At 36.4% G+C, this 17,198-nt stretch overlaps 1 protein-coding gene across 17 annotated transcripts in view; it reads left to right on the top strand.

The window, feature by feature from the left end:
- The window catches only part of ATXN2 (ataxin 2), a 132,691-nt gene that overhangs the window by 89,879 nt on the left and 25,614 nt on the right, over positions 1-17,198 (top strand). For 15 of the 17 annotated variants that reach the window (XR_014251681.1, XR_014251682.1, XR_014251683.1 and 12 more), the window contains 3 exons: positions 137-200; positions 824-976; positions 1,365-1,431. Coding sequence is in view for 9 of the 17 variants with exons in the window: in XM_082416756.1 (XP_082272882.1) it covers positions 137-200; positions 824-976; positions 1,365-1,431 (284 nt within the window). In the remaining 8 variants the exon portion in view is untranslated. The remainder of the gene's footprint in view (positions 1-136; positions 201-823; positions 977-1,364; positions 1,432-17,198) is intronic. The other 2 variants (XM_082416759.1, XM_082416763.1) reach the window with 1 other exon arrangement.

Below are 17,198 nucleotides of genomic sequence, written 5' to 3' on the forward strand. Positions count from 1 at the left end.
GAAGAGAATTAGTGATCTTCTAGTGAGAATTGTTTAAATGTTTAGCAATTTAAAAAAAACTGTCAGGTATAAAAGACTTTACAGTAGCATAAGTTCCATGCAGATTTCACTGGGCTTTATTTTTTTTCCGGTTTAGGCAAGTGAGGAAATCAACGTTGAATCCCAATGCGAAGGAGTTCAACCCGCGTTCCTTTTCTCAGGTACGTTTTTTTCTCTCTCTTTGGAATAATCTAGCCTCTTAAAAAAAAATTATTAGTAGTAATATTCCCTTTCCCATACCTGCCATCTAAATTCAGTTATAGTATTCTAAAACAACTTTTAGTTTAAGTTCTTTTTTCTTCTGTAGTCATTAATGAATATTTTTGAGCCATAGGAAAAAATGCTAGTTTTGTCATCAATTAGATGTGGTCTGGGGCAAATTTTTTAATCTTTCTGACTCAGAATTTGAAGATGGTTGGCCAGCGAGGCTCTCAGGTTCACAGATGTACAGTTATTATTCTACTGACTTTGTAAGATGATGTGTTTATTTTTTAATTTTTAAGAAGTCTCCAGTTCCTTAAAAATCACCACTGCTATTTTTAATAGCATTGTTGATTAATTGGTAACAGTAATCAACCAGTAATACTTGGTAATTGGTAACATAACCAAGTATTTTTTTTCTTTTATTTGAAACATGTGGAAGTTTATTTTCTGTGAGATATTTTCATTAAGAGGTACTACTAATCAACAGTGAGGAAAACTGAGAAAGATGGGGGGAGTCAGTCCTCAAATTGCAGTAATGGTTAGCTTTTCACCTTAAGGTAGTTGATTTTTGTTTTTGTAGCCAAAGCCTTCTACCACCCCAACTTCGCCTCGTCCTCAAGCACAACCTAGCCCATCTATGGTGGGTCATCAGCAGCCAACTCCAGTTTATACTCAACCTGTTTGTTTTGCACCAAATATGATGTATCCAGTCCCGGTGAGCCCAGGAGTGCAAGTAAGTCATAGAATTTGGTGTTCATTTACCCTCTCTAAGTTATTTGTATTTGACACCAAGCACTCTGTAGGTATGCAGTGATTTGAGGCAGTGATGGTATAACAGAGGTATTTAAAAAGTGGAAGCTTGCAGTGTGGTGTGTTGTTAGTATAAGGACCTAAATCTGAGAATGTTTCTGGTAAGAAAGATGATTTAGATTTACTGTAGTTTGGGGTTTGTCCTTTTAGCTGTGGGTGTGATTTTATTTTTTAATGACTCATAAAGAATCAGGAAACCTCAGAGCTAGCTCTCTAGCAATATGCAACTAAGAGAGAGTGGTAAAATACATTCTTAATATCTTGAGAGCCTAATCTTCAGTTTTTGTTTTTGTTTTTTTTATTCCCTTAAGCCTTTATATCCTATACCTATGACGCCCATGCCTGTCAATCAAGCCAAGACATATAGAGCAGGTAAAGGTGAGAATAATCCTGCCCGTATTTGCTTGTAGTCTGCATGCTGCATGAATTAAATAACTCAATTTATAATGAATAAATATTTGTGGTTCAGTTTTGACTTTCAGTGAAGCTGTTCATTGACTTCTGGTGCTCAACGTTACATCAGGTGTTTAGATGCATTTTTATGAACAAAAACAGGAGGAGAAAATACCCATCAGTTGTGAATTTCAGGATCCTCTTCACAAAAAATAATTTAATTTTGAAGTTTTCAATGTTAAATTTGGAAAGAGGGTTCGCTACATTCATTAACTAGTTGCTGACGTTCTTGTTTTATATAATATATGATTTTTTTCCCCAAAATTTAGAATTTCTTTTTGAGCAGAGATGGCTCACTTCAGAAACCATCAAAATGCTATTAGAGGAATGTTTCCTCATCTTTAAAATGAGAGTGTTGTATAATCTAGTATTCTCTGTGTAGAAGAGCCTTCATAGAAAAAAAACACATATTTATCTTAAAAGGAAATTTCTTAACGTTGAAAAATGCTAAAGGGTTCTCCCCTCTTTTGCCATTTAGGTAATTGAGAGCAATTATTTGCTATAATTTTATTGAGACTAGAAAGTTGAATGGTTTATATAGTAAAGTCATTTCTCAGTGCCCAATAATTACCCCCATCACGCAAATTTCACTTCTTTTTTTCTTTTCCATTATAGTTTATTGCAAGGTATTGACTGTAGTTCCCTGTGTTGTCTGTCTCTTTCATATATGATAGTTTGTATCGGCTAGTCCCAGGCGCCTCATGTGTCCCCACCACGTTCCCCTTTGGTGACCATAGTTTGTTTTCTGTGTCTGTGAGTCTGTTTGTTTTGTAAATAAGTTCGTTTATATCATATTTTAGACTCACATACGTGATATCGTATGATATTTGTCTTTCTCTGCCTGACTTCCTTCACTATTGGTATGATAATCTCTGGGTTCATCCATGTTGCTGCAAATGGCATTATTTCATTCTTTTTTATGGCTGAGTAATATTCCATTGCGTATATACCACATCTTCTTTATCCATTCATCTGTTGATGGACGTTTAAATTTAAGTTGCTTCTGGGACTTCCCTCGCAGTCCAGTGGTTAAGACTCTGCGCTTCCAATGCAGGGGGCGCAGGTTCAGTCCCTGGTCAGGGAACTAAGATCCCACAAGCTGTGTGGCACAGCCAAAAAAAAAAAAAAGTATATCCTTTATCTTTCCTTAGAACACTGGAACCTATTGGAAGAACTCTACCTTAGATCATTTAAAGTTATCTAGTTATAGGGTTAATCTTATTCTGAGGACCTGCCATTTCATTTCTACATACTTCGTGTGTATCATATATAAAAGTATGGATATTTTTGTTAGATAGCCAGAGTCTGTTATCACACTTTATAAAAATAAACAGTAATTCCTTTTTATCATCTAATAACCATCATAATCAGATTACCCTGACTGAGCCAAGAATATATTTTTACAGTCCGTTTGTTTTGAATATGGATCAAAATAAGATCTTCACATTATTATTATTATTATTTTTTAATGAGATTCTTGTCTGCTTACATTCTTCTTTTTTTAAATTTATGTATGTATGTATGTATGGCTGTGTTGGGTCTTCGTTTCTGTGCGAGGGCTTTCTCTAGCTGTGGCAAGCGAGGGCCACTCTTCATCGAGGTGCGCGGGCCTCTCACTATCGCGGCCTCTCTTGTTGCGGAGCACAGGCTCCAGACGCGCAGGCTCAGCAATTATGGCTCACGGGCCGAGCTGCTCCGCGGCATGTGGGATCTTCCCAGACCAGGGCTCGAACCCGCGTCCCCTGCACTGGCAGGCAGACTCTCAACCACTGCACCACCAGGGAAGCCCAAGATCTTCACATTATTATATTTGTTACATGTCTTTTTAGTTCCCCTGCTGTTTTTACCCCTGCTGTTGCTTTGTGGCAGAAACCAAATATTATGTAGCATGTCCTGTATTCTAGATTTGTCTCTTTACTTCTTGTGATGTCATTGTTTACATTCAGGTTTAACTTTTTTACGGGAAGAGATAAGAATACTTGATAGATATTTGTGAGTACTCTATATTGGATCATTCGAGAGCTGTACAATATCTGGTCCTACTTTGAGTTATGGTAAGATTTATTAAGGGCTCAGGTGGTGATAGCCTGATCCTCCCCTCCCCAATCGTAAAGTTTTCTATTAGTCTTTCATCTAATTCATTAATGATTGATACTTAGCATCATCTTTTCATTGGGCTGTGGTTCTCAAAGTTTAGTGTACATTAGAATCACTTAGAGAGTTTGTTAAAAACACCAATTGCTTGGCCCCATCCCCAGAATTTCTAATTCAGTAGGTTTGGGGCATAGCCTGATAATTTACTTTTCTAGTGCAATTTATAAAAAAACCAATTCCCTAGTGATCCTGCTGGTATAGGGCCATACTTTGGAAATCACTGTAATTAGGAGTTTGAAAACAGCGATTTCTGAATTTCTAGTATTTCTTCTCCGTTTATTAGCTACAATCATTCTGTAAGGGACTATTCTTTTTAACGAGGGCTGTTTGGGTATCTTGAAATAGTTTGTACAGGAAAGTTATGAATACATGGATTTTCATATAATTTTATATATTCATTGTATTTCAGTCAATTATTTTTTTTTTTTGCTGCTCCCATTGTCCCATCTTTGATCGATGGTAATCCCTTCAAGTTGGCTCCTGTGTCCTTTGGGTACTACTCATTTGTCTCTGATAGCTTCCTTTCTGCTACAAATACGATGTCTCAGGCTAATCTTCTAACTCTAGACTTGGATCAGTAATCCTCCAAGCAACGCTCATTCTCTTTGCTGGGAAATAGTATTTAGAAACCATTTTCTGGTCATTGGATATATTCATTGCTATTGAGTTAATAATATCTGTCTTTGAACAAATTACCACAAAGCTTAGCTGCCTAAAACAACAAACATATATTATTTCACTTAGTTTCTGAGGGTCAGGAATCCAGGAGCTACTTAGTTAGGTGGTTCTGCCTTAGAGTCTCTTAAGAAGTTGCAGACAAGATGTTGGCTAGAAAAGTGGTTATCTGAACTGGGGCTGGTGGATCTGCTTCCAGATTCAGAGCTGTTGGCAGGATAGTTCTGGTCATAACATGGCAGCTGGCTTCTCTCACAGTGAGTATTCAGAGAGAAACTGACCTAAATGGAAGCTACAGTTTGTTTAACAATCTAACCTTGGAAGTGACGTATCTTAACTTCTGTCATTTGCTGTATAGATCAAGCAGAGCAAATCTGGTGCATGTGGGAGGGGACTGCATAAGGGTGTGAATACCAGGAGGTGGGGTCATTGGGGGCCATCTTAGAGGCTGGCTTATTTACATTTTCCTATAATGTGTATTAGATATTTCCAAACTATTTGTTGTCTAACTCCTGGACTACAGAATAAAATTTAAGGTTTCTTTAGTATCTATTTCACTAAGAATTCTTTAAGTGCCAATTTTCAGAGTCAGGAGTTGCTACCCTTGTTACTTCCAAAATACCGTTTTCTATAGTCACTGAGTTATGTCCACAGTTTGACACATAGGTAGGTTAACCTGATTGAGTTCGTTATCATTTGTAAGGATAGTTTTTAAATTAATTTTATTTTTTGTGTGTGAAATATATATTTTCAAAGTGGAAATTACATAAAAAGATTATTCAGAGAAGTCTTGCTTTCATCCCAGTCTCTTCATTTGTCCTTTCCTCGTCACTTCCATCCCAGATGTGGATCATCCCTTCCATCACCAGCAGGTGATCATTTAAAGTTACTTTCTATGTATCCTTACAGTGTCTATTTTTGCAAGTATACATTTGTTTCTTTGCAAATAATATGTTCTATTTTTTTTAAATGGTTCTATTTAGATATATAGTTGACGTTTGAACAACCCGGGGGTTAGGGACACTGACCCTCTGTGCAGTCAAAAACTGAATATAATTTATAGTCAGTCCTCCATGTCCACAGTTCTAGATCAACCAACAGTGTATCGTTTAGTGCTGTAGTACTTACTGTTGAAAAAAATCTGCGTATAAGTGACCCACACAGTTCAAACTTCTATTGTTCAAGGGTGAACTGTAATTCGAATACCATAAAATTCATCCCTTTGAAGTATACAGTTCGGTGGGTTTTAAGATATTCTCGGAGTTGCCCAATCATCACCACAGTCAATTTTAAAACATTTTCATCACTCCAAAAAGAAACCTCATACCTTTTAGTAATTATTCCCCTCCCACCCCATGTGCATATACACTCATACCGTAGACATGCTAATCTACCTTCTTTTCTCTGTAGATTTGCCTATTCTGGATATTTCATATGAATGAAATCATATTGAATGCAGTCTTTGTGACTGGGTTCTTTCACTTAGCATAATGTTTTCAAAGTTCATCCATGTTGGAGCATATATCAGTACTTCATTCCTTTTTATGGATGAATAATATTCCATTGTATAGATACCACATTTTATTTATCCATTCATCAGTTGATGCTTCTTTGGGTTGTTCCCACTTTTGACTATTGTGAAATAATGCTGAACATTAGTGTACAGTTTTTATGTGGACTTATGTTTTCATTTCTCTTGGAGTGGAATTAGTGTTGAAACTGCCACACTGTTTTCCAGAGTGGCTGCACCATTTTTTATTCCTACCAGTAGTGTACAAGGGTCCCAATTTCTCCACATCCTCACCAGCACTTGTTGTCTGTTATAATCCTAGTGCTTATAAAATAGTATTTCATTATGGTTTTGATTTGTATTTCCCTAGTGACTGATGATGTTGAACATCTTTTCATGTGTTCATTGACCATTTGCATATCTTCTCTGGAGAAATGTTTATTCACATATTTGACCTAGTTTTTAATTAAGTTATTTGTCTCTTAATCACTGAGTTGTAAGAGTTCTTTATATAGTCTGTATACAAATCTTTTATCAGATACAGGATTTACAGGTATTTTCTCCATTTTATGGGTTGTCTTTTTTACTTGCTTGATGGTGTCCTTTGCAGCACAGAAGTTTTTAAATTTTGATGGAACTTCGATTTATTTGTATTTTTGTTGTTGCTTTTGCTTTTGGTATCATACTAAGAAACCATTTCCTGACTCAAGGTCACAAAGATATACTGTGATTTCTTCTAAGAGTTTTAGAGTTCAGCTCTAACTTTTAGGTTGTGATACATTCTGAGGTAATTTTTGTGTATAGCATGAGGATGGGGTCCACATTCATTCTTTTGCATGTGGATATCCAGTTATCCCAGCACCATTGGTTGAAAAGACTGTTCTTTCCTCATTAAATTGTCATGACATCCTTGTCGACATTTATTTTTCTTCCCTCATACACAAAACGAAGCACACTATATGTACTGTTCTGCACCCATGAGTATTTTTGTTTGAAGACATCATATTCCTAGAAGTTACTATATATCACTGTATCAAGATTTTCCTTATACTTTTTTTAATTGAGTTATCTTACTGAGTTGTAGGAGTATGGGTTAATGTAATTCCTTTTTCTGTATTTCAAACATTTTCTTGTAGTCTGTGGCTTATTTATTCATTTTGGAGTCCATTTGATCAATTTTTCTTCTATGGTTGTGTTTTTGTTTCCTATATTTGCATACTCCAAGGTTGCAAAGATTTTCTCCTGTGGTTGTTTTTTTCCTAGAAGTGTTATGATTTTCTGCTGTGATTTACCTTTTGATTTTTTGGTTTGTGGTTTTTAAGATTTTTGCCCACTCATGTGTAGTAAAAGAATTCATATGCTTTCTAGAATTTATATAACTTCCTCTTTTTTACATTTAAATTTCTGATTGATTTGGAAATTACCTTATACACAGTGTAAGGTATGAATCCAGTTTATCTTGTTCCAAATGGCTATCCAAAATTTTTAACCAGTTTTATTGTTCTGTAATTTACATACAACAAAATGTCTTTCTTTTAAGTGTGTATTTTGATGAAAACTCTACTCCAGTGCCACCCACTCCAGGCAACTACTGATCTACTTTCTCTTACTGTAGATTAGATTTGACTTTTCTAGATATTTTTTATTTAGTAAATGGAATCGTGTATTGTATTTTTTGCGTCTGGCTTAAACAACATAATAATTTGAGAATATTTCATATTATCATCTGTATCCATTTATTCCTTTTTATTGCTGAAGAGCATTCCATTTTTATGATTATACCACAATTTACCCATTACCAGTTGATGGGTATTTGGATTATTTTCTGTTTCTGGCTGTTCTGAATAAAACTGTTAAGAACATTTTTGTACAGGTGTTTGTGTGAACATTTGCTTTCATTTCTCTTGGTTAAATATCTAGAACTAGAATTTTTGAGTTGCATGGTAAATGCAATTTTAAATTAATAAGAAACTGGTAAATTGTTTTCCAAAGTGATTGTGTCATTTTACATTTCAACTGATCAGCCATGTATGAGAGTTACAATTGCTTTGCATCCTTGCCAACAATTTTCTGGCTTATTTATTTATTTATTTATCTGGTTGCACCAGGTCTTAGTTGTGGCAGGTGGGCTCCTTAGTTGCAGCTTGTGGGCTGGGCTCCTTAGTTGTGGCTCGCCAGTTCCTTAGTTGCGGCATGTGGGCTCCTTAGTTGTGGCATGTGAACTCCTAGTCGGGCATGCATGTGGGATCTAGTTCCCTGACCAGGGATTGAACCCAGGCCGTCTGCATTGGGAGCATGGAGTTCTATCCACTGCACCACCAGGGAAGTCCCTTGTCTGTCTTTTTAATTTTAGCCCGTCTGATGAGTGTGTTACGCTACCTCACTGTGGTTTTAATATGCATTTCTTTAATGATTACTGATTGTGAACATCTTTTCATGTGTTTATTGGCTGTCTTCTTTTGCAAAGTGTCTGTTCAAATCTTTTTCCTTTATTTACTTTTGGTTTGTTTTCTTACTATTAATTGTAACCGTTATTTATATATTCTGGATACAAATCCTTTATCAGGTATAGGTATTATGAATATTTTCAAAGAGCCTGTGTTGTTTATTTTGATGAAGTCCCATTTATCATGTTTTTCTCTTATGATTCATGCTTTGTTATAACTAAGAAGCCTTTGCCTGCCCCAGGTTGTGAATATTTTTATGTTTCTTCCAGAAGTTTAATACAAGTTTTAGCTTTTACAATTAGGTGTATGATCGACCTGAAGTTAGTTTTTGTGCAGGGCATGCAGTTCGTTGTTGTTTTTTTTTTTTCCATGTATATATATCCAGTTTTCCCAACACCAGCCTCTGTTTTGCTGTTAAATTATCTTGGCATCTTCATAGAATTCAGTTGTCTGTATATGTGTGATCTATTCCTGAACTATTTTGTTGTGTTAATCTGTGTATCCTCATGCCAGTACTCGCTTTTTGATTATTGTTACTTTATAATAAATCTTAGAATCAGTTCATGGAAGTCCTCCAGTTTTAGTCGTCTTTGTTAAAATTGTTTTAGCTATTCTAGGTTCTTTACATTTCCAAATAAACTGTAGAATCAGCTTGGAATTATCTGTGTCTGTATCTGAAGATCAGTTTGTGGGGGACTTGACCCCCTTTAACAATATTTAATTTTCCAATCCACAAGCATGTTGTATTTCTCCATTTATTTAAGTGTTCAATTTCACCAGTATTTTGTAGTTTTCATTGTATAAGTTTTGCATTTGTTTACTTAAATTTATCACTTAGTATTTCATATTTTTTATGGCGTTGTAAATTTTTCAGCATTTGTTTACCTAGTATATAGGGATACACTAGATTTTTTACTATCAACCTTGTGTCTTGCCACTTTGCTAAACCCATCTATTGTTTCTAATAGCTTCTTTTTAGACTTACTTAGACTTTTCTATGTACACAATCATAATCCAATCAGTATATCTGTCTTTTTTTTTACCGTACTGCACTGGCTGGGTCTTCTAATACATTACTTACTGAATAGAAGGGATGCATTCCTTACCATGCCCCTGATCTTAGGGGTGAAACAGTATCTTTCACCCTTTGGTATAGTGTTAGTTGTGGTTTCAATTCATAACTTGCTGAGGATGTTTTTTGTTTTGTTTTGTTTTTTAGTGATGAATGGTTATTGAATTGTGTCAAATACTTCAGCATCTCTTATGCTGATCATATGGTTTTTCTGATTTGCTGTGTTATTTTGAATAATTACATTGATTTTTTTTAATTGAACACCTCAGTGGCTTTTTTTTTTTTTAATACATTTATTTATTTGTGGCTGCATTGGGTCTTCGTTGCTGCGCATAGGCTTTCTCTAGTTGCAGCGAGCAGGGGCTTCTCTTCATTGCGGTGCATGAACTTCTGGTTGCGGTGGCTTGTCATGTTGCGGAGCATGGGCTCTAGGCACGCAGGCTTCAGTAGTTGTGGCATGCGGGCTCAGTAGTTGTGGCTCGCAGGCTCTGGAGCGCAGGCTCAGTAGTTGTGGCACATGGGCTTAGTTGCTCCACGGCATGTGAGATCTTCCCGGACCAGGGCTCAAGCCCGTGTCCTCTGCATTGGCAGCGGATTCTTAACCACTGTGCCACCAGGGAAGTCCGATTGATTTTTGAATATCGAACCAGCTTTGCATTCCTGGCACCCCATTTATATACTTAGTCATGGTATATTATCTTTATATGTTTTCCTGGATATGACTTGATAGTATTTTATTAAAGAGGTTTTTGTCTGTGTTCATGGTGGATGTTGGTCTGTAGTTTGCTTTGCTTTGTAATGTCTTTGTAGGATCTTGATACCAAGTTAATGCTGGCCATCTCATCTAATTTACCAGATTTAATGGCATAAAGTTGTTCATAATATTCCTTTATCTTTTTAATGTCTTTAGGATCTGTAGTGATGCTCTGTCTTTCACTTCTGGTATTGATAATTTATGTCTTTTCCCCCTTTTTTATTGATGAGTCTTGTTAGAGACTTATTGACCTTTTCAAAGGCCAGCTTCTATTGGCTTGGCCAAAAAAGTTCCTTCGGTTTTTAAGTAAAAATAAGACACAGGGAATTCCCTGGTGGCCCAGTGGTTGAGAATCTGCCTGTGCAGGGGACAGGGGTTAGATCCCTGGTCCAGGAAGATCCCACATACCGTGGAGCAACTAGGCCCATGCGCCACAACTACTGAGCCTGCGCTCTAGAGCCTGTGCTCCGCAACAAGAGAAGCCACCACAAAGAGTAGCCCCCGCTCACTGCAACTAGAGAAAGCCAGTACGCAGCAACTAGGACCCAACACAGCCAAAAATAAATAAAATAAAATAAATAAATTTATTTATTTTAAAAAAAGACACATTTTTCATTTTCACCAAGAACTTTATTTGAACAACATATTCACCATTTTGTTCCACTGCCTTCTGCCATTTTTCAGGCAACTTCATAATTCCAACTTCCCAAAACTTTTTACCTTTTTGAGCAAAGAACTGTACCAGGTGCCTTTTACAGTCTTTGAGGGAATTGAAATTTTTTTCCATTAAGAGAACTTTGTAAAGACCAAAATAAATGGAAGTCCGAAGGTGCAGTGTCTGATGAATACAGCAGATAAATCAGAACTTCCCAGCCAAGCTGAAACAATTTTTGCCTGGTCATCAAAGAAACATGTGGTCTTGCGTTATCCAGATGGAAGATTACGCTTTTTCTGTTGACTAATTCCAGATGCTTTTTGTCGAGTGCTGCTTTCAGTTGGTCTAATTGAGAGTAGTACTTGTTGGAATTAATCGTTTAGTTTTCCAGAAGGAGCTCATAACAGAGGACTCCCTTCCAATCCCACCCTTTATACAACATCATCTTCTTTGGATGAAGACTGGCCTTTGGTGTAGTTGGTGGCGGTTCATTTTGTTTGCCTGACGATCTCTTCCATTCCACATTATTGTACAGTATCTACTTTTCATTGCCCATCACAATTTGTTTTAAAAGCAGAACGTTTTCATTACGTTCAAGTAGAGAATCGCATGTGGAAATACAGTCAAGGAGGAGGTTTTTTTCGCCTAACCTATATGAAACCCAAGCATTAAAGCGATTCACATAACCAAGCTGGTGCAAATGATTTTCATCACTTGATTTGGACATTTTGAGTGTATCGGCTATCTCCCACGTGGTAGAATGTTGATTGTTCTCAGTTAATGTCTTGATTTGATCGCTATCAACCTCAACTGATCTACCCGACCGTGGAGCATCATCCAGCAAGAAATCTCCAGCACAAAACTTCGCAAACCACTTTTGACACGTTCGATCAGTCATAGCACCTTCTCCGTACACTACACAAATCTTTTTTTGCATTTCAGTTGCGTTTTTACCTTTCTTGAAGTAATAAAGCATAGTATGCTGAAAATGTTGCTTTTTTTCTTCCATCTTCAATATTAAAATGACTACACAAAAATTCACCAATTTTGATAAGTTGTTTTAAAAATGCATGCTGATGTGACAGCTGCCACAATACAATCTAACAAAATTGTTTCGAGTGAAGTTATAGGCAGCTAAGTGCTACTAGAGCCATTGTACAGAACAAAACCAAAGAAACTTTTTGGCCAACCCAATACTTTCATTGATTTTTCTGTTTATCATTTCCTTTCTTTGTTTTCTTTGGATTTAATTTTCTGTTCCTTTTCTAGTTTCTTAAGGCAGTTGCTTAGATCATTGATTTTAAAACTTTCTTTATTAGAATAGAAGCATTTAAAGCTATACATTTCTAATCATTGCTTTAGCTACATCGCTAAAACTTGATGTGTTTTATTTTCGTATTTCATTCAAAATATTCTCTGTCTTATGATTTCTTCTTTGACCAATGGGTTATTTAATAGTGTTTTGTTTTGTTTTGTTTTTTAACATCTTTATTGGAGTATAATTGCTTTACATTGTTCTGTTAGTTGCTGCTGTATAACAAAGTGAATCAGCTATATGTATACATATGTCCCCATATCCCCTCCCTCTTGCGTCTCCCTCCCACCCTCCCTATCCCACCCTTCTAGGTGGTCACAAAGCACCGAGCTGATCTCCCTGTGCTATGCGGCTGCTTTCCACTAGCTATCTATTTTACATTTGGTAGTGTATATATGTCAGTGCCACTCTCTCACTTCATCCCAGCTTACCCTTCCCCCTCCCCGTGTCCTTAAGTCCACTCTCTACGTTTGTGTCTTTATTACTGTCCTGCCCTTAGTTTCATCAGAACCTTTTTTTTTTGTTCGATTCCATATATATGTGTTAGCATATGGTATTTGTTTTTCTCTTTCTGACTTACTTCACTCTGTATGACAGACTCTAGGTCCATCCACCTCACTACAGATAACTCAGTTTCATTTCTTTTTATGGCTGAGTAATATTACATTGTATATATGTGCCACATCTTTATCCATTCATCTGTTGATGGACACTTAGGTTGCTTCCACGTCCTGGCTATTGTAAATAGTGCTGCAGTGAACATTGTGGTACATGACTCTTTTTGAATTATGGTTTTCTCAGGGTATATGCCCAGTAGTGGGATTGCTGGGTCACATGGTAGTTCTATTTTTAGTTTTTTAAGGAACCTCCGTACTGTTCTCCATAGTGGCTGTATCAATTTACATTCCCATCAACAGTGCAAGAGTGTTCCCTTTTCTCCACACCCTCTCCAGCTTTTATTGTTTGTAGATTTTTTGATGATGGCCATTCTGACTGGTGTGATGGCCATTCTGACTGGTGATACCTCATTGTAGTTTTGATTTGCATTTCTCTAATGATTAGTGATGTTGAGCATCCTTTCACATGTTTGTTGGAAATCTGTGTATCTTCTTTGGAGAAATGTCTTCTTCCCATGTTTGGATTGGGTTGTTTGTCTTTTTGATATTGAGCTGCATGAGCTGTTTGTATATTTTGGAGATTAATCCTTTGTCAGTTGCTTCTTTTTCAAATATTTTCTCCCATTCTGAGGGTTGTCTTTTCGTCTTGTTTATGGTTTCCTTTGCTGTGCAAAAGCTTTGAAGTTTCATTATGTCCCATTTGTGGTTTTTTTTGTTTTTATTTCCATTTCTCTAGGAGGTGGGTCAAAAAGGATCTTGCTATGATTTATGTCATAGAGTGTTCTGCCTATATTTTCCTCTAAGAGTTTTATAATGTCTGGCCTTACATTTAGGTCTTTAATCCAGTTTGAGTTTATTTTTGTGTATGGTGTTAGGGAGTGTTCTAATTTCATTCTTTTACATGTAGCTGTCCAGTTTTCCCAGCACCACTTATTGAAGAGGCTGTCTTTTCTCCATTGTATATTCTTGCCTCCTTTATCAAAGATAAGGTGACCATATGTGCATGGGTTTATCTCTGGGCTTTCTATCCTGTTCCATTGGTCTATATTTCTGTTTTTGTGCCAGTACCATATTGTCTTGATTACTGTACCTTTGTAGTATAGTCTGAAGTCAGGGAGTCTGATTCCACCAGCTCCGTTTTTTTCCCTCAAGACTGCTTTGGCTATTTGGGATCTTTTGTGTCTCCATATAAATTTTAAGATTTTTTGTTCTAGTTCTAAAAAAAATGCCACTGGTAATTTGATAGGGATTGCATTGAATTTGTAGATTGCTTTGGGTAGTATTGTCATTTTCACAATATTGATTCTTCCAATCCAAGAACATGGTATATCTCTCCATCTGTCTGTGTCATCTTTGATTTCTTTCATCAGTGTCTTATAGTTTTCTGAGTACAGGTCTTTTGTCTCCTTAGGAATGTTTATTCCTAGTTATTTTATTCTTTTTGTTGCAATGCTAAATGGAATTGTTTCCTTAATTTCTCGTTCAGATTTTTTGTCATTAGTGTATAGGAATGCAAGAGATTTCTGTGCATTAATTTTGTATCCTGCTACTTTACCAGATTCATTGATTAGCTCTGGTAGTTTTCTGGTAGCATCTTTAGGATTCTCTATGTATAGTATCATGTCATCTGCAAACAGTGACAGTTTTACTTCTCCTTTTCTGGTTTGGATTCTTTTTATTTCTTTTTCTTCTCTGATTGCTGTGGCTAAAACTTCCAAAACTATGTTTGAGTAACAGTGGCAACCTTGTCTTGTTCCTGATCTTACTGGAAATGGTTTCAGTTTTTCACCATTGAGAACGATGTTGGCTGTGGGTTTGTCATATATGGCCTTTATTGTGTTGTGGTAGTAGTGTGTGTTTAATTTCCAAATATTTGAGTATTTCCATTTTTTATTTTTCATTCCATTATGATCAGAGAACAGACTGATATGAAATGCCATTTTCATCATATATTAAGTGTCCATGTGTAGTTAAATCTATATCTGGATTTTCTCTTCCATTCTGTTAAACTATCTATCTGTTAAGACTACTTTCCCATCCATCCACTCACAACATTGATTTTTTCCCCCCTCAGGTTTTCTTGACTTTTTTCTTTCTTGTTTATTTTTCCATATGAACTTGATATTCAGGTTGACTACTAAAAAAAAATCAGTTGGCTTTTAAGAATGTTTTTATTCCTGAAAATTTCAAACATATACAAATAAGCAGTTAGACTAGTACAGTAGTGTAAAAGCACTCATCGGTCAGCTTTAATAGTTAGAAACTCATGGCCAGGACTTCCCTGGTGGCGCAGTGGTTAAGAATCCGCCTGCCAATGCAGGGGACACGGGTTCGAGCCCTGGTCCGGGAAGATCCCACATGCCGCGGAGCAACTAAGCCTGTGCGCCACAACTACTGAGCCTGTGCTCTAGAGCCCACGAGCCACAGCTACTGAGCCTGTGTGCTGCAACTACTGAAGCCCCTGAGCCTAGAGCCCGTGCTCCGCAACAAGAGAAGCCACCGCAGTGAGAAGCCTGCCCACCACAACGAAGAGTAGCCCCCCCTCGCTGCAACCAGAGAAAGCCCGCGCGCAGCAACGAAGACCCAATGCAGCCAGAAAGAAAATAAATAAATAAATTTATTAAAAAAAAAAGAAAGAAAGAAACTCATGGCCAATTTTGTTTCATCTACAGGACCTCTCTCCTCTCAGATTGTTTTGAAGCATATCCCGGATACACCATTTTATTTGTAAATACTTTATTTTAAAATTCTTAAAGATAAGGGGTCTTATAAAAACAAACATAAAACATTACAATACCGTTATCACACCAAAAAGACTTAACAGTAATTCCCTTATATTCTCAAATTTCTGTGGCTATTTTTTAAGAATATATTTTTTTACAGTTAATTTGTTCCAGTTAGGATCCGAATGAGATTTACAAATTGCATTTGTTTATCATGTTTAAGTCATTTTTTAAAAATTGTTTTATGTTGTGGTAAATTTTTATTACGGCAGTTTTAAAGACATGTTTTGTTCATTCATACCCTCACAGAGTTGTGGACTCTTTCTTTTTTTAAACCATAGTTAAGATACCATTTTTCACACCTAAAAAAATTAGCAGTTATTTCTTCCTATCAAATGTGTAGAGCACAAGTTTTTCTTACTGTCTTATGAATTTTTCTTAATAGTTGGCTTGTTGAGCCACAATCCAGAATCCGCACTTTTCATTTGATTGGTTTCTCTCTCTTAATGTTAACTCTCTCTTACAGGTTTCTCCTTAGTTTTTTCCCTTTCTATCTTATTTAAATCTAATTTGTTTTGTCCTATATTCTTTCCCACCATCTGAATTTAATGGATTGTGTCCCTGTGATATTGTTTAAAGTGTTCCTCTGTCCCCTGTAATCCTTGTGAACTGATTGTAGATAAGAAAGATTAGTTTGTATTTTTTAAAACTTAACCTGGATTGTTTCATAGATGATGTGTGTACTTTTATTAGGAGTCAGTGTCTTACCTCTGTCTTTTTTTTTTTTTTTTTTTTTTTTTTGGATAGTAGGAGTAACTTGGCTGCCTTATCTATCCAGGATAACTTTTCATACCCGCTCTTCTCTGTTTTAGCAGCACTGACAATCACTGTCTAGCACTAGATTCATTATTTCATTAAGGATTGCAAAACGGCATTCTCATTCTGTCATCTCTTTTTCAATTATTAGCTGGACTATTTCTATAAAGAAAAACTTTACCTTGTCGAACTATTTGGTTACCGTGAGGTACAATTTGTGAAAGAAAGGCAGCTAAACTGCCCATCATTTCAAGGCAGTTCTCAAAATAATGAGTTGGTTTCCTATTGTCTCTAAAGGTTGACCAGTGAGGGTTTGTTGTTGTTGTTGTTGTTCTATTAGTATGAACTCCTGGGTTTTAATATTCAGTTTGCCAATTGGCATTTTCATTAGAACCACATTAAATTTATAAATATATAATTTAGAAATTAACTTAGAGGAGAATTGCTATCTTTATATTGTCTTCCTATCCACGAACAAATGATGCCTTTCTGCTTGTTTAAATCTGCTTCTCTACCTTCAGTAGTTGTTTTGTTTGTTTGTTTGTTTCTTTTTTTTATTTATTTGTTTTTATTTTTGGCTGTGTTGGGTCTTCATTGCCGTGCACAGGCTTCTCATTGTCGTGGCTTCTCTTGCTGTGGAGCACAGACTCTAGGCACATGGGCTTCAGTAGTTGTGGCACATGGACTCAGTAGTTGTGGCGCACAGGCTTAGTTGCTCCGCGGCATGTGGGATCTTCCTGGACCAGGGCTTGAACCCGTGTTCCCTGCATTGGCAAGTGGATTCTTAACCACTGCGCCACCAAGGAAGCCCCTTCAGTAGTATTTTTAAGTTTCTCTTAAAGGTTTTATGTGTTTCTTCAGTTTTTGCCTTAGGTATTTTCTTTTTTTATTGTTAATGTAAAGTGGGTTCATCTTTTCCATTGCATCTTCTATGTATATGAAGGCTATTTGCCA

Source organism: Balaenoptera physalus (assembly GCF_965194825.1).
Source record: "Balaenoptera physalus genome assembly, chromosome: 12".
Lineage (NCBI taxonomy): Eukaryota > Metazoa > Chordata > Mammalia > Artiodactyla > Balaenopteridae > Balaenoptera > Balaenoptera physalus.